General features: G+C 45.8%; 1 protein-coding gene across 1 annotated transcript in view; it reads right to left on the bottom strand.

The window, feature by feature from the left end:
* Positions 1-387: 387 nt before the first annotated feature.
* FAM20B (FAM20B glycosaminoglycan xylosylkinase) overlaps positions 388-24,865 on the bottom strand; it is a 38,962-nt gene continuing 14,484 nt past the window's right edge. Inside the window, exons 3-8 of the mRNA XM_068242556.1 lie at positions 13,760-13,846; positions 12,765-12,874; positions 10,366-10,537; positions 10,100-10,291; positions 2,883-2,942; positions 388-1,281 (exon numbers count right to left, since the gene is read on the bottom strand). Coding sequence (XP_068098657.1) covers positions 1,050-1,281; positions 2,883-2,942; positions 10,100-10,291; positions 10,366-10,537; positions 12,765-12,874; positions 13,760-13,846 — 853 coding nt within the window. The 3' untranslated portion in view covers positions 388-1,049. The remainder of the gene's footprint in view (positions 1,282-2,882; positions 2,943-10,099; positions 10,292-10,365; positions 10,538-12,764; positions 12,875-13,759; positions 13,847-24,865) is intronic.

Raw genomic sequence — 24,865 nt, 5'->3', positions numbered from 1 at the left:
TAAAAATCTCTCCAGAAAGCGATTGCGATTTGCAAATTGAATCACTATAGTGGAAAATACTTCTCATGATTTCTATGATAAAAGTAGCAACCCTAGCGATTAAAAAATCACTAGGGATTTGCGATTCAGCTGTGCAGTGGAAAAAAGGCCCTAACTTTTTTTTTTCCTCTCCTTGATGGAGAACACTGACTGCTGGGCCCATCCAGGGGTGACTATTATAGTTATTTTCTTTCAAGCACACAGGTCAAGAAGTACAATTATCTTTTAACACTGGATTGGATTCTGCAAAAGCTCTAGGTACCTTGGTGCCTATTCCACCTACTGGCGTTCAGCAATAGAAGAAATATACGTTTTGGGCGACTCTTACCACTACAAAAAGGAGGAAGAAAAATTAAAGAGATTTTTATACTGACAAAGTCTCAGAATATTTAGTAGAATTCAGAATATTAATCTCCAGATTGCTCTTATAGGGATTTCTGAAGCTGCCCTACAATGGCTGACAGCATCAGAGCTACCATGTGTCTTAATACCGCATTTTCGGGACAAGTTGATAAATTAGCTTCTTTCTGATCTGGACAGAGCTGCAGTAGTAAACGCTGAACGCTTTGTGCCCTATGGCTCTTGTGAAATACGGCAGCGCCACCATGTGGCCACAGTTAAAACTGTACAGCTGTAAACCAACACCCTCAAGGCCTGAAGGTATATAACCTTTGCGAAAAATTTAAAAATAAAAAACAGCAAGAGAATAAATTATGACATCAAGACAGAACTTGCCATTTTCTTTTTCTGCCAACAGTCAATATGTCCTGAGCATCACATGTCTGTGATGTCCCTTGAGTTCAATAAAAATCTTAGTTCTGTAATGCCCACATTATGCAGGCTATAAGGTGTCCTGGAGTGTCCGTTTCCACCCCCTGGCCCGATATCCCTCCACCGTGATGGGCTGCAGTCTGTGGGGGGAGTGCTGTGCTCTGACATATTTATTAAAAGATTCACATCCAGTAGATGTTCTCGTGAAGAACCTAGTTTTCAAAAGGACAAGTCTTCTATTAGACGTGAGACAAAGTCATTCGGTCCTCCACCATCACCACGTCTGAACCAAACTGGTCTAAACACTGCTGGACGGTTGATAGGATTCCCTGCAGGCGTCGTTCCAGCGCCTCCAAGTGAGTATCAGCCAGGACAGGGGAAAGGGGGTCATGACTGGTAGCAGAAAGTATTGTGGAGCGAAGGGTACCGTGCTTCAGGTGAGAAAGCCGATTCCAGGTAGAGACGCGGATACTGTAACAAGAGGAAAGACTTATAATAGTAGTGGAAGGGTTTTGATAAAAAAAAAAAAAATCAACTAAAAAAAAATCTCATAATCCCCTTTAGATTGTAAGCTCGCAAGGGCAGGGCTCTCTCCCCTTTTGTGTCTTGAAAATTATTATACATTTTATTTATCGTGTTACTTTTATCACTGTCCTTACCAATTCTGTATTCTGTATCATCTTTGTATTTTGTCACTAATTATGTATCTTGTATATACTATTGTCTGTATTATGTACCCCCATGTTCGTTTCTTACTTTATACAGTGCCACGGCGCTTTATAAATCAATAATATCTGACTGTTAAATAATTTTTATATCACCCAATTTAAATACTTACAGCTTGCGCCTAAAATGAGTTCCATGTGACAGAGCTTGACATCTCAGCTATGTAGATAGTGAGTGACAGATTAAATATGGAGATCACAACTAGACTTGGCTGGCTGTATGTGTGTGCCATGATCATGCCGTAAGGCCCATATACACGCCTGACTAAAGGTTGCCGAGGCATCATGTGTACAGTGGCCACCAACCCATGAGCAATACAGCGGAACAACTTAGCCCCACGATAGGCGATAGCACTGTCTGTGCCGCTACCCCGCCATAACGCATGCGCCGCTCTGGCGTCCTCTCTGATCCCCCCACATGGATGCTGAATGTATCGTCCGTTACAAAGCTGACCTGCGACTGTATAGGCCAGTGATGTCCTCCAAGGGGATTGGGCCCTGCTCCCCAACGAGCGACATAAGTCAAGGGGTGTTTATGCAGCTTTACACACAATATTGATTGTACTGATACATAACCCCAGGTCTAACTACACTATGCAGCTGTTTATTGTGAGATTTTAACTCTAATCTATCCCTACTGTATATTTTATATCCCTACTGTTGATTATATAGGTGTTCCTTTAGCGGCTAAAGGAACACCTATATAATCAACAGTAGGGATATAAAATATACAGTAGGGATAGATTAGAGTTAAAATCTCACAATAAACAGCTGCATAGTGTAGTTAGACCTGGGGTTATGTATCAGTACAATCAATATTGTGTGTAAAGCTGCATAAACACCCCTTGACTAAAGCTTAGCCGATCATCAAACCCCAACCAACCAATCAAGTGCAGTGTATAATCTTATATTGCATAGGTGTGGTGTGATGCAAAGAGGGAGTATAGCTGTCCATACAGGCATCGGTTTTTACTGCCAGATTTGATCACCGTTATCAATCAGCCAGTTATCTGTGACGCAACTAGCCACATCAATCATAATTTTAATCAATTTGAGGCAAAGATTTATCAAAATTATGATTCGTCCAGACAGTAAATTTCGGTCGATCAGACGCTCCAGGGGAGCGGCGGTAGTCCGACAGCCCATAGCGTTGTGACAGCCCAGAAGGGGAATAGCTACCCCGGACTTTCAGCAGGCACACGGGAGAACAAACTTTAAGCTTCCCCCTGCACCGAAATTTGGCCACCGCCCATTTTACATGTATGCATGCGAGCACCCGTACTGTAGGAATTACTGGTGATTAAGAGAATGAAAGATAACAGAAGGTGAAAAAGGAAACAATCTTACATGCAGCATTGGTACAGAGGGGCGAGGATGCTGCGTTCATCCGTAGATGGGTTTCCAAAACTGCAAGACAAAAGAAATCATGCACATTTGTGAAAAACAGTTTACATGGTATTCTTACAATGGACAGAAAACAAGGGCATAGCTAGCAACAACTCAGCCACCACAATTATAAAATGATCTTTACTGTCCTTTTATACAGACAATTGTTACTTATCAAAGATTGTGCAATGTGCACACGGAAGTATTTATGATCATTCCTACATGAACCTAGGATAACCTTCGTCTCACTTCTATATAAAAGTCTCCTTAAGGACTTGCCTCCTGGACTTAGCTCTGAAGCAGCCGATGACCTTTAAAACTGCACACGTTACTGTATTAATACAACTGTAGTGTGGATGAAACCCCTTGCTGATCATTTTCATAGATAGCTTAATAATAAGAAGAAAGTGCCTTTCTATTAATCAATGAAGCTAACCATGACATTATCCTCCCTAGCGGTATTGACAGATTATCCGTCCATACAAAACATGCTGTGAACAGTATAAACGTGCATAAACATCAATATTCTCCTGCACTGTCTACTAGATCCTTGCTTGACACATTTTGGCAAGTTACAGGAAAAAAAAAAGTTATAAAAATGAAATTTTATCACTTTTTGCACAGAAATCCTGGAGAAATTGAACGCCAGTGAGGGAATTAACAGGAGTGCTTGGGTAATCAACAGGGTAGGGCTAAGCAGCAATAGCTGAACCTGTAATTTTTACACCCTTGCCCTGGGAGCAATTTAGCCTGGAAACTTCCCTGATTAGAAGCTGAAGCTTAGCTTCCAATGCGCCCTCTGCATTACACACATGGGGAGGCATGCTTCCAATGCGCCCTCTGCATTACACACATGGGGAGGCATGCTTCCAATGCGCCCTCTGCATTACACACATGGGGAGGCATGCTTCCAATGCACCCTCTGCATTACACACATGGGGAGGCATGCTTCCAATGTGCCCTCTGCATTACACACATGGGGAGGCATGCTTCCAATGCGCCCTCTGCATTACACACATGGGGAGGCATGCTTCCAATGCGCCCTCTGCATTACACACATGGGGAGGCATGCTTCCAATGCGCCCTCTGCATTACACACATGGGGAGGCATGCTTCCAATGTGCCCTCTGCATTACACACATGGGGAGGCATGCTTCCAATGCACCCTCTGCATTACACACATGGGGAGGCATGCTTCCAATGTGCCCTCTGCATTACACACATGGGGAGGCATGCTTCCAATGCGCCCTCTGCATTACACACATGGGGAGGCATGCTTCCAATGTGCCCTCTGCATTACACACATGGGGAGGCATGCTTCTAATGCGCCCTCTGCATTACACACATGGGGAGGCATGCTTCCAATGCACCCTCTGCATTACACACATGGGGAGGCATGCTTCCAATGCACCCTCTGCATTACACACATGGGGAGGCATGCTTCCAATGCGCCCTCTGCATTACACACATGGGGAGGCATGCTTCCAATGCGCCCTCTGCATTACACACATGGGGAGGCATGCTTCCAATGCACCCTCTGCATTACACACATGGGGAGGCATGCTTCCAATGTGCCCTCTGCATTACACACATGGGGAGGCATGCTTCCAATGCGCCCTCTGCATTACACACATGGGGAGGCATGCTTCCAATGCGCCCTCTGCATTACACACATGGGGAGGCATGCTTCCAATGCACCCTCTGCATTACACACATGGGAAGGCATGCTTCCAATGTGCCCTCTGCATTACACACATGGGGAGGCATGCTTCCAATGCGCCCTCTGCATTACAAACATGGGGAGGCATGGGGGGAGGGTCTTATACTCGAGTCGGCTTGGAAGTATAAATGATCTGCGATTTTGGAGAGCAATTTTTAAATTTATTGGATCACTTTTTGCACAGACATCCAGCAGAGACTGAACACCAGGGAGGTTAAGGCCAAGTATAGGTGACAAGGGGTTAATTGGCTTGGTAGGGGTTAAAACTTCAATACAGAGAAAAACATTTTTCAATGTGGCACGGTCACTTTAATAAACAAAAAAACAACAACAAAAAAAGTTTAAACTTTTGAATGTTTTGTGTAATGTGTGCGCACAATTGTGTGGAAACAGCAACTAGTGCAGGACGTAAGCCTCATGTCCATAAACCATAAGTGGTTAAAAAGAGAATCTGAACTGACACATGGCATGATGATAAAACAGGAGTATGCATAGTTCTCAGCATACGTAGAACCTGCCTCTGTCCAGGTTTTATTTTCATGCATTCAAAGAGTATCAATAATATAAGGCAGTGTTCCTGAACTCTGTCCTCAAGGCCCACCAACACTGCATGTTTTGTATATATCCACAGAGGTAGTTAATCAGCTGTGCTGAGACACTAATTGTGATTGTTTGTGGTTTTCTGCAAAACATGTACTGTTGGTGGGCATTGAGGACAGGGTTGGGGAGCTCTGATATAAGGGATCTTTTTATAATTGCTTTATTATGCAGGGGTAGAATTTTAAAGGTGTGAGGGGTTATAGGAGGTGGCAAAACCGTATTTCCATAGTAATATCCCCCTCTTTGTCCTGCCCTGGTGATCATTTAAGGGTGATTGAAGGGTGATTGAAGGGCGGCGATTGAAGGGCGGCGATTGAAGGGTGATTGAAGGGTTCTCTCCACCCCCCCCCCCCCCCCCGTTATGTTATTTATAGCTTTCCTTGGGGTCTAGTGGTCCCCCTCCTGATTATATTATTTGGGGGTAGTCTAGTGGCAATACGTGCTAGTCTAGTGGTCATCCCTTCCCTTTTAATGCATTCCCCTTGTTTGTATGAATGCCGACCTCTTGTTTATTGGACACCAGGGTAATAATACGCCCTGGTTAGTACCCCACTGCTTGCCCCTGGCGATGAGCACAGGTGTGTGCTAGCATGCAGGCTGTGCTCATAAGATTCTGCAAACTAACAATCACATCCTTGTGCTACAACTGGTGGCAGAGAGAACGTGATTATACTGTAGCATGGGCGAAAGTGCTTAAGGTGCAGATATTGCTGGTTTCACTGGTCTGTTTCTTTGATAACATTTGTCAACAGGCACTTCATCACAATAATCTTGCTTGTGACAGGTTCACTTTAAAATTTGTGTTCATTTATTTCCTAACACTCTGCAGGAACACTCCCAGAACTACCAGTCAGTTCCCCAGTAGGCAGACACATGGGACATTAAATCTCAAGACAACATCAGATCTAAAGAATCTCACAGCTATATTCCCATGATGCTCTAGCGTTCAGACAAGCATGTTTAATTAAAATATAGGCATTAATATAAAGTATCGCTAATAGAATCTTTAATTCATCAAAACCACCATCAAGGAGTCCTAATTAGCGAAACCAGTTTTTGATTTCTATATTATTGATGTCACACATACTTTGATTTCTTAAAATAGTGACTGCAAAGATTAAAAAACCTATTTAAAATGGCAGAATACTAATAATACACAAAATCAAATGATAGCCCAAACTGTGTCCCATACACAATCTAAGTGCAGCTACGGAAAACATTTGTAAATGAAAACAAAGCACCAAAACTTACACAGGCTGCAATATACAGTACCTCTGCAATAATTGTTACTACTAAGCTTGGAGGTACCTGGAGAGCAGTGATCAGCCAAAACCCTGAACTTTTACAAAACTGTTTCTCATGGGCAGAAAGCATTTGCAGCTCTCACCTAAGGCTAGCTTCACACTAGGGCTTTGCATATGCTGTAAAAACTGGATCTCAACACAATGAATGGGAAAAGCTGCACTGTGAGGTACGTGCGCGACGAGATGCATACCGTCAAGCATAAAGTAAATAGAGAGTATGCCTACCACAACTAAAATGTGCACAATGGCCTCACTAAGCTTATCTCCTGTCTAATAACATCTCTAGAGTTATCACCATGGTGATAAGGCATGTAGGCCTCAATTCACTAAGCTTATCTCCTGTCTTTAATAACGTTTCTAGAGTGATCACCATGGTGATAAGGCATGTAGTATTCAGGAAACATTTTACCTCAGGCAAACCGAAAGTTAACTCTTCTGTCTAACTCTTCAATCCTTAAAATAACTCCAGAGTTAAAGACAGGCTGTTAACTGCGTGTGAAAATTACTACAGAGGAGATAATTAACTACAGAGGAGGTAATTTGAGTAATGAAGAGATAAGATAACTCTCTCACTGGGTGGTGGCAAGTTATCGCTTGCCTTATCTCCAGCATCATCTTAGTGAATTGAGGCCGTAGTATTCAGGAAACATTTTACCCCAGGCAAACCTAAAGTTAACTCTTCAATCCTTAAAATAACTCCAGAATTCTAAAGTTAAAGACAGGCTGTTAATTACTACACAGGAGGCAACTTAACTACAGATGAGGTAATTTAAGGAATGGAGAGATAAAATAACTCTCTCACTGTGTGGTGGCAAGTTATCTCTTGCCTTATTATCTCCAGAATTATCTTAGTGAATTGAGGCCATTGTCCAATACAACGCAGTATGCCTTGCACTATTCTGATGGATTCCACTGCAACCATGGACATCTGCAGGAGGGGGTGCCAGATAGTATTAAAGTGAATGTTTACCAATTTAAAAATAAAAAAGTCAGATACTCACCTAAGGAGAGGGAAGGCTCGGTCCTAATGAGCCTTCCCTCTCCTCTCCCGGTGCCCGGTCCTGCGCAGGATCCCCCGTATCGGTATTCGACCAGTTCGGTCAAATACTGCCACTTCCGCATGCCGTAGGGAGCTTTCGGAACCCTTCGGGAGCACTCGGGCTCCCGAAGACGGGCCGCTCCATGCTACGCATGCGCGTGCGCCCTCTATGACGCACTCACGCGTATGTAGTATGGTGCGGCCAGTCTTCGGAAGCCCGAGTGCTACCGAAGACCTCCGAAGTCCCTGCGGTGGTGGACGCGAACGGGGGAGCCAGCGCAGCACCGAGGGCACCGGGAGAGGAGAGGGAAGGCTCATTAGGACTGAGCCTTCCCTCCCCTTAGGTGAGTATCTGACTTTTTTATTTTTAGATTGGTAACCATTGGCTTTAAGCCCCATCTACACGATACGATTCTTTGTGCGATTCGATTACGATTCTATTTATGATTCGATTAAATCCGGCATGTCCGATCGGGATTCGATTCAATTCGATTTGCAAAACAATGGTAAATTAAATTGAATCGAATCCTGATCGGACATGTCAGATTTAAATCGGATCGTAAATAGAATCGTAATCGAATTGCACAAAGAATCGTATCGTGTAGATGGGGCTTTAGGTTGTTCCCCAGCACTGGCTGATGGGGCCACAACCCAGTGAATAGCGCTTCCCCCTGGGCACCCGCAGAGTAGTCGCAGTAGATCAAACTCTCCTCTGTCCAGGCGCGCTCCCACTTTCAGTCTCTGTCCTTCCGTGTTCATCCTTGCAGGCACCTCCTCTCAGCTGCCCAGTCATGGAGAAGAGCCACCCATGAGACAACAGGACACAGGGAAGGAGGGTGTGCACCGGCAGGACAGGAGAGTCCACTCCACCGTGGCTGCGCTGCAGGTGCTGGGGGGATCCACTATTCACTTAGGGGAGACCTGTGGGGCCTGTCAGCCACCTCAGGAGCCCTCAGCAATTGCCCAGCGTCCACCTCAGGAGCCCTCAGCAATTGCCCAGCGTGCTCCTATGGAAGCGCTGGACCTGGACGGTGAGTCCAGTGGCATTTTCTGCAGCAGTTTGCAAAAGTCATGTCACTGATTGTCCTCAGAGGAGCTCACAATTTAATCCCACCATAATCCTGCTGCATAATTATTGAGTGGGGGATATTTCTGTTTAAATATAAAAGAAGTGGTTACTGTGGAAAATATCTATTTTGTTATGTCTCATGTTATGTATTATGTGTGGGTTATGCAACAGGCACAGTGTGAATGCAGCCTAATAGAAATTAAATGTTCGGCTCCCTATTTCTCTCAGGGTCCTTTCACACTGATTCTGTTGCGCTCCTTTGCAACAGACAATATCATCACATCGCAATACAGTTTGATATGACATACAATAAATAAAAATAAAAAAATACTTGTTACCATATTCTTTATTGCCCTTGCAGGGATGATTTTTTACATTGATGTTACTAGAGGTCAAAATCATGCCCCCCAGATCACAGAACAGCACTGTTAGGAGCTTTTCTAGCACGAAAACTGTACATAATTAAATGTATTTGTAATTGTTTGAGGTGAAAATACTAAGCTCTTGTGTTGCTATGCAAAGCTGTTTAGGTACTGGATGTTGTAGAACAGGGGTGTCAAACTCAAATACAAAGTGTGCCAAAATTAATCACCGACACCAAGTTGCGGGCCAACCACAATGTCTAGTGGCTACCTCGCTCCCTTATACAGTTCCCTGGTGTTTAGTGTTGTCCCCCTCCGTCCCCCATGACTTCCCTAGTGATCTACGCATTCACCTCCAATATAGCTTCCCTGGTGGTCTAGAGTAGGTCAAACATAATGCAAAGTGTGGAAATCACTGGAGGGCCAAATCTGATGGCTTTGTGGGCTATCGCATAATTAACTGATAAAACCAATATCTACTCGACCACTAGTCTTATTCAAAACTATAATGCAGGCATTAAACCAACAAGCGTTGATTCCAGTGATACCTTAAATGACTAACTGTACATAGTATATTCCAAGCTTTCGAATGTTAAGTTTCTTCAGGCATTATACAGAACTGTATCAGAACCGTACAATAACATTGAAAATTGTGTTATTATACGGTTCTGTATAATGCCTGAAGAAACTTAACGTTTCTAAAGCTTGCAATAAACCGTTTACAGTTAGTCATTAAAGGTATCACCAGAATCAATGTTTGTTGGTTTGATGTCTGCATTTTTGCTCCACGACTAACACCGGACCGCACTTCACTGAAAACTATAAGTGAATGTGTTTATTTTTTATTGTAATTTAGCCACCTGTTGATAATGCATACTGCAAGTGAAATACATAAAAAAATGCACAAAAGCGATGGGAAACAGTTTATATCTAAGCTACATGGTCACCATTTCTCTGGGAATAATACAGATATGAAGCTGTGAGAGTCCTGACGGAGTTTATGAAGCAAACACAAGGATACTAGTTATACAATATAGGAGGATGTACCATGTTCACTTTCTGTAGGTCTGACAGGTACACTCACCTCTTTGCATTGTCTAGTAATATAAGCATGCTAGCTCCCTCATCATCCTGAAAGCTCTCGTAGTGGTGACGATCGGCATTGCCAATCAGGTAATCAAAGATGGCTGTATCAATGATATCTAGAAGCCGGGGACCAGCATCATAAGGAGGAGTCTTCTTAACTGCATCACAATAACTTTCATCATACTCCCACCTAGAAAGAATGAGTACATCAGAAATGGAACATACTTCCAGTACAAATTAGTCTAATTTCTTCTGAAGGTGTACCTTGCCAGCTTGCCCTCCCGATAGGTTCTGCCCCAAGGGTGCCTGTGCTTCTGAAGGGGCCACACATCAGGGAGCCAGAGTGTAACAGAGCCCTCCATCACTTCCTTGTCTGCACAGGCAGGCTCTGTCTCACGGCAGTAGTAACATTTTCCATAAAAGCAAGTGTTGTTCCCTGTTAGAAATGAACAAACAGGTCAAATCTGAGCTTCTGGTGAATGTAAACTAATTCAGCATTTAGGTGGCACTCAAACATTTTAAAGCGGGATTGCCACCATAAAAATCAAATTTCAACAGCAACTAGTCTGAGTGTATTAAGTGATAACGATGCCAATCCTGCATTCAACATTTTCAAAACTTTTTCTGTTATGGTTTGGAGTTATCACATACCCTAGGAGCACTGGCCCTTTAATTGCTATCGGTGGGCAAACCAGTTGCACGCTGGGGGGGTATTTTATCTATAATATATTCCTCCTTTTTCCTTTATTTTCCCCTCCTCCTAATCACATAAGATAGTGCACTTCCTGGTATAGACCTCAGTGGGAGTGTCTAAAGACTCTGGGAGGAGGGCAGGTAACGAATACACAATTAGCAAGAGGAGAAAAAAAAGTGAGGGAGGAAATTATGTCATTCAAAGGTAACCAAGATGTAAACGGTCTAGAATAGGATTCTCTGCTTTTCCTTTATAAAATTCACAGTAATCGTAATGTGTACAGTGCAATACATCTGTTATGTAAGTAGAACTAGTATTTATCTACTTATGTGTTTTTTTTATTTCTAGGTTAGCATGGGTGTCGCTTGTTCTTTAAGCAGCTACTGCCCTTTTCCTGTGTGTGCTATTAGCTGCAGAGAGACAATATTACAACTCTTGCGAAGGAAACATGTCACAATCAGCAAACTAAAACACCTCTCTGCTGGTAGGAAGGGAAAACTATGTGGGTGTGTGAGCCTCCACATATAAAACCAAGGTGAACATTTTTTGCATCAATTTGCTTGAGGCTGTAGCTAAATAGTGACCTGACAATGCACTGCATTTGATACAAGCTGATGAAAGTTACTGGCTGTTGTGGTAATTACTGCCTTTAGCAGTGTCAGCCACATGTGCTCACAATTTGGTCAAAGAGTATAAAAAGTCTAAAGTCACACACAAGCTAGACTATCCTTGCCCAATGCAGCAGGCTGGGGCAGTTTGGGCAAAGAATCTATTGTGTGTACAGATGTCTGCCCTCCCTGTCCTCTTTTTAAACAGATGCAATAAACGTTAACGCACCATAGAACGTTCCCGTTCATCTTTTTATAGAGCTTCACTCTTTCCACAAGTCATGAAGCTTGTTAATTGGTGACGTTCACATGGTTTCTGAACCCAGGACTTTCCACTTGGTTGGAGTAGTTCAATGAGTTCTTAAATCCAACAAGTGTATAGAGAGCAAAATAGCAGAAATTTACCTGATCTGAATATCTGACTTAAAAAGGTCTCAAGACAGCATGAACAGATCACTAAGTAATGCATTATATAACTGACAAGTATTCCTTTCCATACCAGACATGAATATTGTCAGGGGCGCAGCAATAGGGGTTGCAGAGGTTGCGACCGCATCAGGGCCCTTGGGCCAGAGGGGCCCCTAAGGGCCCTCCCTCAACTGCAGTATTAGCTCTCTATTGGTCCTCTGCTCAGAATAATCACTTCTATAGATACTTTGAATATTAGTAATCATTAAAGAAAATCTGTAATGAAAAAACTCCCTTGGGGGGTACTCACCTCAGATGGGGGAAGCCTCCGGATCCTATTGATGCCTCCCCCGTCCTCCTCGGTCCAACAGTGGCGGCGAAAATCCTCCCGGAGCGGCGGCGATGTAAATATTTATTTTTTGGCTCCAGCACAGGCGCAGTATCCGCTCTTCCCACGTAGATAGGAGAAAATAGCCGATTTCCGTCGGGCTGCTCTACTGCGCAGGCGCAAGTCTCCTGTGCCTGCGCAGTAAAGTGGACCCGGCGGAGATCGGCTATTTTCGCCTATTTCCGTCAGAAGAGCTGCAAAAGCGCCCCCGCTGGAGCCCGAAAAGGTTAATATTGCACAGGCTGTTGGATTTGTCGCCTGTGCGTTTCGGAGCTGCAGCGAGGAGGTTGGGGGAAGCCTCGATAGGGTCCAGAGGCTTCCCCCTACTGAGGCGAGTATCCCCCAGGGGTACTTTTTTCAGTACAGGTTTTCTTTAACAAACTGTTCCCCATCACCTTCTTGCTCCTCAGACACTGTAGTTGCCATTGGCTAATTTTGGTGCACCGTATCAATTGTTATGTATAGAGTGCTTGGGGGCCCCCCCATCTAAAACTTGCATCGGGGCCTATAGCTCCTTAGCTACGCCACTGACTACTGTTTATCTTGCTTTAATATCTGTACTCACCCTGCTTTAGAAAAGTGCTCAACAACTGCTCAGTGGCTACTGGTTTAATTTCTGTGATAAGATTTACATATCTTCCGACCACTAGAGGAGCTCGTCTGAAGCCGAGAATCCTGAAAGACAAAAACAGTAGAGCACTTCCAATAAATTTAGAGAGACACAGAGTCTAGGACAGCGGTAGGGAACCTTGGCTCTTCAACTGTGATAAAACTATAAATCCCAGCATGCATTTGCCTTTATAATAAATGTGGCTGACAGACTCCTGCAATGCATTGTGGAACTTGTAGTTCTTTAGCAGATGGAGAGCCAAGGTTCCCTACCCCTGGCCTAGGAGATCCCGCAAACATGGTATAGACTTTTTGAAATGTGTGCGTTATTAGGCGGCCATAGTTTGCAAACCTCACCATCAGTCTACTGCAGGCTTTCTCAACCTGGGTTCCCTGAGTACTCTGCAGATGTTCCTTGACATTTTTCCCCATCGTGGGGGTTGGGGGAAGTAGGATAGAGAACACACTATAATAGTGGGTACTGTAAAAAGAAGCACTACATTGGGGGTCAGAATAATAATGAGCACATTAATAAAAAGCATTCGAATTTGTAATAAAGGGCACTGTAATGGGAGTAGTGGCATAAACAGCCACATCAGCTTTTAAAGACCATGCCAGGAGCTCCTTGAGATCCCAAAAGTATTTGCAGGGTTCCTCCAGGGTACAAAGGTTGAGAAAGGCTGGTGTAGAGCAAGAAGTGGTTAATAATACTGTATCATACACGAGACTGTGATTACACATATGATTCTGCAGGGGGAACTAATGGCAATAAATTAAAGAAAGCCTGGATTTATTGCAAAGTAAATTCCACTGCCTATATGTGCAGCTGACTAATTATGATACATTCTGTACTACTTTGCAGGAAAAAAATAGGTTCTTCGACTGTTATCGAACCTTAAAAAACCTTAGCAAATCACAAATCACATAAGGTTCTGAACCCAGGGAACACACCTATCCAGGTGAAAAGCAGCAACCTCTGCATTATGCCGATCATAGCCAGCGTAGGGTTCCCCTTCCACTATATAATCCCGGCTGTATCTGTAATGACAAAATAGATTCATAATTAAAAACAATATTTATCAAAAAGGGAAATTAGCCTCCGTAGAGTCAAAGATACAATCAGAGAACACTTGCAGGGAAGATAATCTAAAGCCTCGTCTACATGAGGCTAATCGAGCCGCCGGATCGCCTCTTCCGCATCCCCGCGCGTACCCGCCGCGTCGGATTTGATCCCCCGCTCGTCCCCGTTTATCTTCCGCTCGATTCCCTGCCATTGCCCCCTCGTGGGGAACGAGCAGGGAATTGGCGGTGGCGAAATCCGACCTCTCGGATCTTATCAATCGAGCCGCATTGGCAGCTCGATTGATAAGTCACATCGCCTCGTGTAGATGAGGGTTAAAGCCTGGTACACACCTTCAATTTTAATTGGTCAATCTCTGGCCAAGGTTGCCACCTCCATGTAGTATGAAGGGTCAACAGATATTGAATACTATGAGCAGATAAACCCTCATACTACATGGAGGTGGTAAAATTGATCAGTGATTGGCCAATCATCATTGAAAAAGTGTACCAGGCTTAAAGCAGCAGGATCAGCCATACTATGCCATGTAAAAATCAAACACATATATAAGTAGATAAATACTTGATCTACTTACATAACACATGTATTGCACTGACCACGTTTTGATTTCAGTGATTATATAGTAAATGAAGAGAATAGTTTTCCTGGCAGTTTCCATTTTTATTCCCTCTGACTGAAGCCAAATCCTGATGTCATTTCCTCCCTTACTTTTTTCTCTTTTCTCCTGCAATCTGCAGTGTCAGCTCTGGCTTGCTTTCTGAACACGTGCGAGCACAGCATCAGGTTTCAGCCTCAGCCTGTCACACTGAACTGGTCTCAACCAATCAGGGAGGAGCAGGAATGTGGGAGGGGAGATGACAAGCTTTCTCCTCCGCAATGGTACGAGAATAGAGCCTGGCTGACTGAGATAAGATTTATTACTACACAAACATTTTTGAATAGATTGGAATGCTTGCAATGCAGGGTGAGATTCCTGGCAGCATAACATACACAGTGCAGTTGGTGGAATTTGATTTTGTGGCTAATAATCCCGCTTTAGTCTAGTTTACTAATAGTGTATGCTTAACTTAAAGGGAACCAGAGAGGAACGAGGGGTGAAAAAAGGCAAAGATTTTATACATACCTGGGGCTTCTTCCAGCCCCATAAGCCTGAATCGCTCCCACGCCACCGTCCTCCGCTTCCTGGAACCGCCGGTACCGGGCCCGGCACTTCCGGTGGACGCGGCCAATTGTCCACATCACAGGCGCTCCCTCCATACATGCACGCATGCGGCTGCGCAGTAGGCAGCCACATGCGTATCTGTATGGAGAGAGCACCCTGTGATGCGGAGAATTGGCCGCGTCCGCCGGCCGACTCGTGGCAATGACGGGACCCGGTGGCGGCGGATCCAGGCAGCGGAGGACGGCGGCGTGGGAGCGATCCAGGCGTATGGGGCTGGAGGAAGCCCCAGGTATGTATAGTTCATCCTCTGTGGTTCCCTTTAAATCAATCCTGAAGCAAAAAAATAAAGAAAAAAACATAACAAAAAGAAAACGTTGATGCTTACCGCACTAGTGGGAAGCCTCTGGATAGTCCAATGAAGAGACCCTGTTCACCCTCTAGCTCATCTGCTCTGGTGTACTAGTGCGGTCCACAAGTGGCCAGTAGAGCAAAGCTGATTGTGCAAAGCTTTTTTCCTTCATTCTACTGGGCATGTGCGGACCGTACTCTCACATCAGTGTGGATGTGCTTGTCCACCCTCGCTCCAGAACAGATGAAGCATATTTGACTCTCTGGGTCAAATATGTTTAGAGGGACCCAGTGCTGGATCAATGGGCTGGAGAAGGATATTGGAAGTCTCTAGATTCTCCAGAGGCTTCTCATCCCCACCACCCCCTTCCGATTCACACACCCATCAGGGTTGCGTTAAACTAAAGCCAACATTTGGTTGATACAGTATATTGCCATGTAGTGGGGTGCGTTTTCTCCTCATATAGAGGAGTAATCGCTGCCAGTAAGCTCTATGTAAAACCAGTCAGACAAAGCCTAATCCTGATGCAGTGCCAGTATATTCCCATGTACATGGCAAGGAAATGAACAGCGCTACTTAAAAACAGATAAGTGCCTACCTGCAAGAGAGTGCAAGCAGGGCCGCCATCAGAAATTTTGGGGCCCCTCACAAATCATCAGTCCGGGCCCCCCCCCCCCCCACAAACTGAGAAATGTGTGTAGCCATTACATGTTGGCAGAGCTAGTTGGAGGCTTGCTGTCCATAAATTAATCACGAATAACCACGGTGGATACTCGTGATTCAAGTTAGCTCTAATTGCCACAGCTGAGCGGCTAGATGCGGCGGGGTTAATTACCCAGAACGCCGATCTCCACCCAGCGTTTCAACGAGGTGCAAGTGTCTGAATGGACGCGTTGCAAGCCTCGATATCGAGCACTTCCTCCTTCAAGCCGGAAGGAGGAAGTGCTCCATCATTTTTTTAGAACCTCCCAGTTTTATTTTCTGTTTAAAAAAGCTAAAAAAGTAGGTTTAATGCTATTGTCTCATATGGTAATGATTCAGATTTTCCCATAGTCTCGCAGTTAGCAATCATGAGGCCCCCAACAAACCATGAGGCCCCCAACAAGACAAATTCAGCAATCATGAGGCCCCCAACAAGACAAATTCAGCAATCATGAAGCCCCCAACAAGACAAATTCAGCAATCATGAGGCCCCCAACAAGACAAATTCAGCATTCGTGAGACCCCCAACAAGACAAATTCAGCAATCATGAGGCCCCCAACAAATCATGAGGCCCACAACAAGACAAATTCAGCAATCTTGAGGCTCCCAACAAATCATGAGGCCCCCAACAAGTAAAAATTCAATCATTAGGCCCCCAACAAGACAAATTCAGCAGTCATGAGGCACATAAATAGACAGCATTTCACATAAATAGGCAGAATGCCCCCTTATTATGGTAGACACCTCTCACCTGGATTCTGACAGGGACCCCCAGGTTAGGTAGTGAGTGACATGGAGCCCTTTAGGCAGTGAGTGACAGGGAGCCCTTTTAGGTAGTGAGTGAGTGACAGGGAGCCCCTTTAGGTAGTGAGTGAGTGACAGGGAGCCCCTTTAGGTAGTGAGTGAGTGACAGGGAGGCCCTTTAGCTAGTGAGTGAGTGACAGGGAGGCCCTTTAGCTAGTGAGTGAGTGACAGGGAGGCCCTTTAGGGAGTGAGTGAGTGACAGGGAGGCCCTTTAGGGAGTGAGTGAGTGACAGGGAGGCCCTTTAGGGAGTGAGTGACAGGGAGGCCCTTTAGGTAGTGAGTGAGTGACAGGGAGGCCCTTCAAGTAGTGAGTGAGTGACAGGGAGGCCCTTTAAGTAGTGAGTGAGTGACAGGGAGGCCCTTTAGCTAGTGAGTGAGTGACAGGGAGGCCCTTTAGGGAGTGAGTGAGTGAGTGACAGGGAGGCCCTTTAGGGAGTGATTGAGTGACAGGGAGGCCCTTTAGGGAGTGAGTGAGTGACAGGGAGGCCCTTTAAGTAGTGAGTGAGTGACAGGGAGGCCCTTTAGGTAGTGAGTGAGTGACAGGGAGGCCCTTTAGCTAGTGAGTGAGTGACAGGGAGGCCCTTTAGGGAGTGAGTGACAGGGAGGCCCTTTAGGGAGTGAGTGACAGGGAGGCCCTTTAGGGAGTGAGTGAGTGACAGGGAGGCCCTTTAGGTAGTGAGTGAGTGACAGGGAGGCCCTTTAGGGAGTGAGTGACAGGGAGGCCCTTTAGGTAGTGAGTGACAGGGAGGCCCTTTAGGTAGTGAGTGAGTGACAGGGAGGCCCTTTAGGGAGTGAGTGAGTGACAGGGAGGCCCTTTAGGTAGTGAGTGACAGGGAGGCCCTTTAGGTAGTGAGTGAGTGACAGGGAGGCCCTTCAAGTAGTGAGTGAGTGACAGGGAGGCCCTTTAAGTAGTGAGTGAGTGACAGGGAGGCCCTTTAGCTAGTGAGTGAGTGACAGGGAGGCCCTTTAGGAAGTGAGTGACAGGGAGGCCCTTTAGGGAGTGAGTGAGTGACAGGGAGGCCCTTTAGGGAGTGAGTGAGTGACAGGGAGGCCCTTTAGGGAGTGAGTGAGTGACAGGGAGGCCCTTTAGGTAGTGAGTGAGTGACAGGGAGGCCCTTCAAGTAGTGAGTGAGTGACAAGGAGGCCCTTTAAGTAGTGAGTGAGTGGCAGGGAGGCCCTTTAGGGAGTGAGTGACAGGGAGGCCCTTTAGCTAGTGAGTGAGTGACAGGGAGGCCCTTTAGCTAGTGAGTGAGTGACAGGGAGGCCCTTTAGGGAGTGAGTGAGTGACAGGGAGGCCCTTTAGGGAGTGAGTGAGTGACAGGGAGGCCCTTTAGGGAGTGAGTGAGTGACAGGGAGGCCCTTTAGGGAGTGAGTGACAGGGAGGCCCTTTAGGTAGTGAGTGAGTGACAGGGAGGCCCTTCAAGTAGTGAGTGAGTGACAGGGAGGCCCTTTAAGTAGTGAGTGAGTGACAGGGAGGCCCTTTAGCTAGTGAGTGAGTGACAGGGAGGCCCTTTAGGGAGTGAGTGAGTGAGTGACAGGGAGGCCCTTTAGGGAGTGATTGAGTGACAGGGAGGCCCTTTAGGGAGTGAGTGAGTGACAGGGAGGCCCTTTAAGTAGTGAGTGAGTGACAGGGAGGCCCTTTAGGTAGTGAGTGAGTGACAGGGAGGCCCTTTAGCTAGTGAGTGAGTGACAGGGAGGCCCTTTAGCTAGTGAGTGACAGGGAGGCCCTTTAGGGAGTGAGTGAGTGACAGGGAGGCCCTTTAGGGAGTGAGTGAGTGACAGGGAGGCCCTTTAGGTAGTGAGTGAGTGACAGGGAGGCCCTTTAGGGAGTGAGTGACAGGGAGGCCCTTTAGGGAGTGAGTGACAGGGAGGCCCTTTAGGTAGTGAGTGACAGGGAGGCCCTTTAGGTAGTGAGTGAGTGACAGGGAGGCCCTTTAGGGAGTGAGTGAGTGACAGGGAGGCCCTTTAGGTAGTGAGTGACAGGGAGGCCCTTTAGGTAGTGAGTGAGTGACAGGGAGGCCCTTGAAGTAGTGAGTGAGTGACAGGGAGGCCCTTTAAGTAGTGAGTGAGTGACAGGGAGGCCCTTTAGCTAGTGAGTGAGTGACAGGGAGGCCCTTTAGGAAGTGAGTGACAGGGAGGCCCTTTAGGGAGTGAGTGAGTGACAGGGAGGCCCTTTAGGGAGTGAGTGAGTGACAGGGAGGCCCTTTAGGTAGTGAGTGAGTGACAGGGAGGCCCTTTAGGTAGTGAGTGAGTGACAGGGAGGCCCTTCAAGTAGTGAGTGAGTGACAAGGAGGCCCTTTAAGTAGTGAGTGAGTGGCAGGGAGGCCCTTTAGGGAGTGAGTGACAGGGAGGCCCTTTAAGTAGTGGGTGAGTGACAGGGAGGCCCTTTAGGGAGTGAGTGACAGGGAGGCCCTTTAGGGAGTGAGTGACAGGGAGGCCCTTTAGCTAGTGAGCGAGTGACAGGGAGCCGCCGCCGTCGTCGTCGCTGCCGCCGCTGCCTCCCCTACCTTGCCAGTGAGTGCTGCCCAGCGTCAGACCTCAAGATCAGCGGCGACCCGACCAGAGCGGGCGCTGGACGCACCCGCTCTATATGCGGAAGTGACGTCACTTCCGCATATCAGTGCGGGCGCTGGGTCCTAGCGCCCGCACTATTGTCGCCGCCTGATCGGGGTCTGACTAGGCGGAGGCGGCGGCGGCGGCTAGAGGGATGGAGGGAGAGGGAGGGAGAAGCGGTCAGGGGGGGTTGAGCGGCGGCCGGGCGGCACCCGGCAGGGCCGCGGCGGGGATGGGGCCCCCCTGCAGGGCCGGGGCCCGTGACGGGAGTCACGGATGTCCCCCCCTGATGGCGGGCCTGAGTGCAAGCCCCACGTGTGGGATAAAATACACACCTAGCATACACATAACCTGTCTACCACTGGAGGATGTTTGTTTCCTGTAACAGCTTGCATGCAATTTGTTAAGTACTCGTCCCTCCCAGTGCGGAGAAGACATCCTCACATGGGAGGGGACCTAACACTAACTAAATCCTAACCTATGCACATGCATAGCCTGGGCGCGCTACCAAGTAAAATCGAGGATGACTTCTCTGCAGTGGGAGGGACTAGTACTTAACAAGTTGCATGCAAGCTGTTACAGGAAACTAACATCCTCCAGTGGTAGACAGGTTATGTGTATGCTAGGTGTGTATTTTATCCCACAAGTGGAGCTTGCACTCTCTTGCAGGTAGGCACTTATCTGTTTTTAAGTAGCGCTGTTCATTTCTTTGCCATGTCCTAATTTAATTCATTTTTGGTCAGCTGCTTCCACTTAACAGCCTTGCTTTTGGTGTATATGCAGAGCTTCTGTTTGGGTTCAAGGTGCGTTTGCAGTTTCTGGGGGGCTCAGCGCACCTCTGATTGTAGGCCATTCGGAAGCGGCCTGGTGATGCGCTGATCCACCTTTTGCGCAATATTCCCATGTACTAGGGTGTGTGTTCTCATCCCCATTCTCATTCCCGTGTACTAGGGTGTGTGTTCTGCTGCTTGCTTTTTTGGCAGTTGGAAACAGCTGTAAATAGCTGTTATTTCCCACAATGCAACAAGGCTCCCACAGTGTGATTTCAGAACCATGGTCCTGACATCACACTGTGGGAGGGGTTTCACCACAATATCAGCCACACAGAGCCCCCTGATGATCCATTTGTGAAAAGGAAAAGATTTCTCATGGGAAAGGGGGTATCACCTACTGATTGGGATCAAGTTCAATTCTTGGTCACAGTTTCTCTTTAAGGTTAGAAAAAGTGGGCGGAGCCAACAGCCAAATATATACCCCGGCAACACTGCTTCTGTCTTCCGCTAGTGAAGAATAAAAGAACAGATGGCATGTAGTGCGAGTACACACGACCCAGCATATGGGATAGATTTGGATTACAACGTTTATGTCCAATTGATGTTTTATTTAAAAGTGGAACATGAATTATTTCCATTCACATCCATCACTTACTACTGCATAACAAAAACCTTTTTATTTCTATACAGTATAACCTTCAACTAAACATTCTCTTTTGTGAGAGAGCCATATAAACGGAGTGCTCCAGATTTGATCACCCTGTATATGCTTCTATAACAACCAGATGCCTGAACACAAAAGACTCCACTTGGAAATGAGGGCTGTGAAATTGCGGTGGCATAGCTGTTACCTTGATCTGTGAGATCCGGCTGTGAAATAAGTGAGAGATGTCACAGGATAGACAGAGCCTTCCGCAACACAAGTGATGAAGGTGAGGAACACAGGAAAATCTGTTCTATGCTCCTCTCTAGCGAACCGCACATTTTTATCTACCCCACCATTATATTTGCCAATAAAGGCTTCTTTTTTATAGAAAGGAATATAAGATTGCACATAAATAACTGGAGGCACAAATCTTAAAACCATATAGGAAACTCCAAATACGAGAAGTCTAGAAATGATCACAGCAATGAGCAGGCCAATATTAAAATGTTATTGCAACATCAGTGTTCTCCCCAGGCTGTTTTAGCCGGGTGCTCCACCCAGCTAGTTTTGGTGAGCACCCGGCTGTCATCGGCTCACCTCTTCCTCTGCTGTAAGCAGAGTTGCACACAGAAGCACTGGCCCTGCATTCTCTCATCTTGCCCCACCCGGCTACTATTTCATGCCACCCGGCTACTATTTCATGCCACCCGGCTACTATTTCATGCCACCCGGCTACTATTTCATGCCACCCGGCTGGAAAAAAATTCTACGGATCATTCTCTATCCATTTATCTTAAAGGAATACTGCAGGGGTGTCGGGGGAAAATGAGTTGAACTTACCCAGGGCTTCTAAAGGTCCCCCACAGGCATCCTGTGCCCGCACAGCCACTCACCGATGCTCCGGCCCCGCCTCCGGTTCACTTCTGGAATTTCAGACTTTAAAGTCTGAAATTCTAGAAGTGAATTGGAGGCGGGGCCGGAGCATCGGTGAGTGGCTGCGCGGGCACAGGATGTCTGCGGGGGACCATTAGAAGCCCCGGGTAAGTTCAAGTCATTTTCCCAGAACCCCCCTACAGTATTCCTTTAAAAGGTGTAAAAGAATTCAACCCGGAATACATGCTAGAGAATAGTTGTCTAAAATAATGCTGATCCTCATTTCGGGTTACAGTTTAGGAGCGATTACAGACATGCTGCTCGGCTATCTGCCAGGCAGCTTGTTTAATTCTATGGATAGGGAGGGGTAAAAAAGTCCAAGAGCAGCAACCACAACAGCAGTCAGATGAAGGGCTATCAGATTGCAAAATGCTAGGTACTTTTTGGGCTTGTTCACACCTAGGCGCTTTTGGCTTTTTTTAAGCGCCAGCGATTTTGAATAATCGCCCTAAGTGCTTGCGCAATGATTCCCTATGAGAGTGTTCACATCTGAGCGGTTAGATTCCAATCCGCTCACCAAAGCGCTGCCTGTACCATTTTTGGGGCGATTCGCCTATAATGGAAGATATAGGGAAATCGCAAAGCGCTTGAAAAAGCGCTTTGTAGATAAATTCCCTGAGCACTTTTTAGAATAAATACATTGTATTTATTCTATTCCGGGTCAAAGAGTTCACTGACGTCAGGAAGTGAAAAAACAAATTGCTCTGCAAAAGCGCTTAGAAAAGCGCTTTACTAAAAATCACTAATGCGCAGGTAAGCGCAGGAAGGCGCACACACACACAAAAAAAAATAAAAAAAGAAAAAAAATTGGGATTTGTGATGTGAACAAGGCCTTAACATCTTGAAAATCACTTTTGTGCCGAGTTGCAGCGAGCCCTTAAAGTTGCAGTGGCCTTAATTGTCAAAAATAGCCTGGTCACTAGGGGGGGTTTAAGACCGTGGCTCTTAAGTGGTTAAAGAGGAATTGTAACCAAGGATTGAACTTCATCCCAAACGGTAGCCTTTTTCCATAAGAAATCTTTACTTTTTCCTGGGAGGGGGGTGGGCTGGGTCTGTATGGCAGGTACTGTGGTGAAACCCCGCCCCCAGTGTGATGTCAGGACCTAGGTCCTGACAGTTTCCTGTCTGTGAGCCTTGCTGCACTGTGGGAAAGAACGTTTTTTCTTGCCAAGCAACCAGCATCTCCCTCTGTGCATATGTACAGTATATTGAACGCCCCCCCCCCCATCCAAAAAAAAACAAAAAACACTCACACAGCACTACTGGTGGTACTCCATCACCCCCCCCCCCCCCCCCATGTCTGCCAGTAATAAAGATGAAAAGATGATTACATGCAGGCTGATTGTGGTACAGACAAAATAAAATAAATTACATGGTGAGTATCAATAATTTCTTGATCTTTTATTTTTTTTAGCTTCTCACTTTGCAATGTTTCCTTCTTCCCCTTTTCGCTAAAGTGCCTCTTTAAACTCATGGAAACTGTGCAGGGGGTGTTTCCATTAGTGCACTGTGTTCAGGACGCAGAAAAAAGGAGGGGAAAAAAATTGGCATTAAAAAAAAAAAAAAAAATTGTTAAAAAAAAATTAAACACCGGGGGAGCGATCAGACCCCACCAGCAGAAAGCTCTGTTGATGGGGAGAAAATGTGTGTGTGTGTGTGTGTGTGTGGGGGGGGGGGGGGGGGTGTGTTACTTGTGTGCCGAGTTGTGCGGCCCTACAGCGAGCCCTTAAAGCTGCAGTGGGCCAATTTATGAAAAATGGCCTGGTCTTTTAGGGGGAGGTTTAACACTGCGGCCCTCAAGTGGTTAATAACCAGGCTGTTTTACTGGTTTTATTTTGCTGCCTGAAAGAGTTAATTTGTAAGCATGGAAGTGACATCTTCTGTTTTGTCGGTACCTTGTCGGGAATACAGTTAACATCACTGATAAGCAAATTCCAGCCATAAAAGGTTTCCTGGCAGAATACACTTGAGGGCAGGGAGAGAAAAAAATACACAAACTACTGACCTTTTTTCTAACTCTGGGACACTAAAGTCCCATACACACGCTCAATAGCGTTTTTTTATGCAGTCCAATTACCAAATAACTTTTGCTGTGAAACAAGTTGAAGCAACAACAACAAAAGAAAAATCTGTCCAACTATCTTCCAAACTTGCCTGTTGGAAGATAAGTTGCGTGTGTATAGCTGACAAACAACCAGATGACCAACTGATAACAGGTTGTTTGCCAGATCCAACCTGTGGATCCATCTGACCAACCATTAGACAGGCTGGCACGAGTGTACAATTCTTTTGAACAACTGTTTTTGGAATTGGACTTCTTGTATGAACCTTAAGAAATAGAAGATTAGTAGCACAGATGTGAGTCTCATATTGTTTTTTCCAGTACAGGAAGAGTTAAGAAACTTCGGTTATCTATGCAAAAGAGCTACTCTGAGCTCTCCAACTAATTTAGTCAGACAGCAATGCTGTTTTCTGGAGCACTTATCTGAACCTGTCTCTCACTGTTTCTTGTTAGTTAAAGGTTTTTCTGCCAGGAAGTTCAAAGTTCTGTTTATGTGTATTTACTGTAATGTAGAAAACCTTCAATAAAAAATTTCTTAAAAACAAAAAACAAAAAAACAACCATTAGAAAAAGCTGCAATCACCTTCACTTAGTTATTTCAGTGCCCCTTCCCATCATTATATGTCCAGCCTAGCACCCCATGCCCCAGTGGTATGTGATAGAGACTATTTCCTCCCTGTATCATAGGGAGTATACATGCACATTCTATTTCTGAAACTCAACATTTTTAGATTCTGCATATCAACAGTCAGAACCTGAAGTAACAAAGCAGGACATTCAAATAGGCAAGTAAAGATACGCTCACAGCTGGTACCTTATGGCTGCAGTTTCTAAATGCTCCGTTACTGTTAGCTCAGAGTGATTTTAAAGTTACCCTCTATCAGGGCTGTGAAGTCAGTACAAAAATCATCCGGTTCCAACTCAGATTCCTCAGTTTATGAGACCACCGACTCCAACTCCAGGAACCCAAAATTGCTCCGACTCCTTAGTC

The sequence above is a fragment of the Hyperolius riggenbachi genome, chromosome 6, assembly GCF_040937935.1.
Source record: "Hyperolius riggenbachi isolate aHypRig1 chromosome 6, aHypRig1.pri, whole genome shotgun sequence".
Lineage (NCBI taxonomy): Eukaryota > Metazoa > Chordata > Amphibia > Anura > Hyperoliidae > Hyperolius > Hyperolius riggenbachi.
The sequence above is the reverse complement of the archived record's forward strand: the minus strand, read 5'-3'. Positions and strand labels throughout refer to the sequence as shown.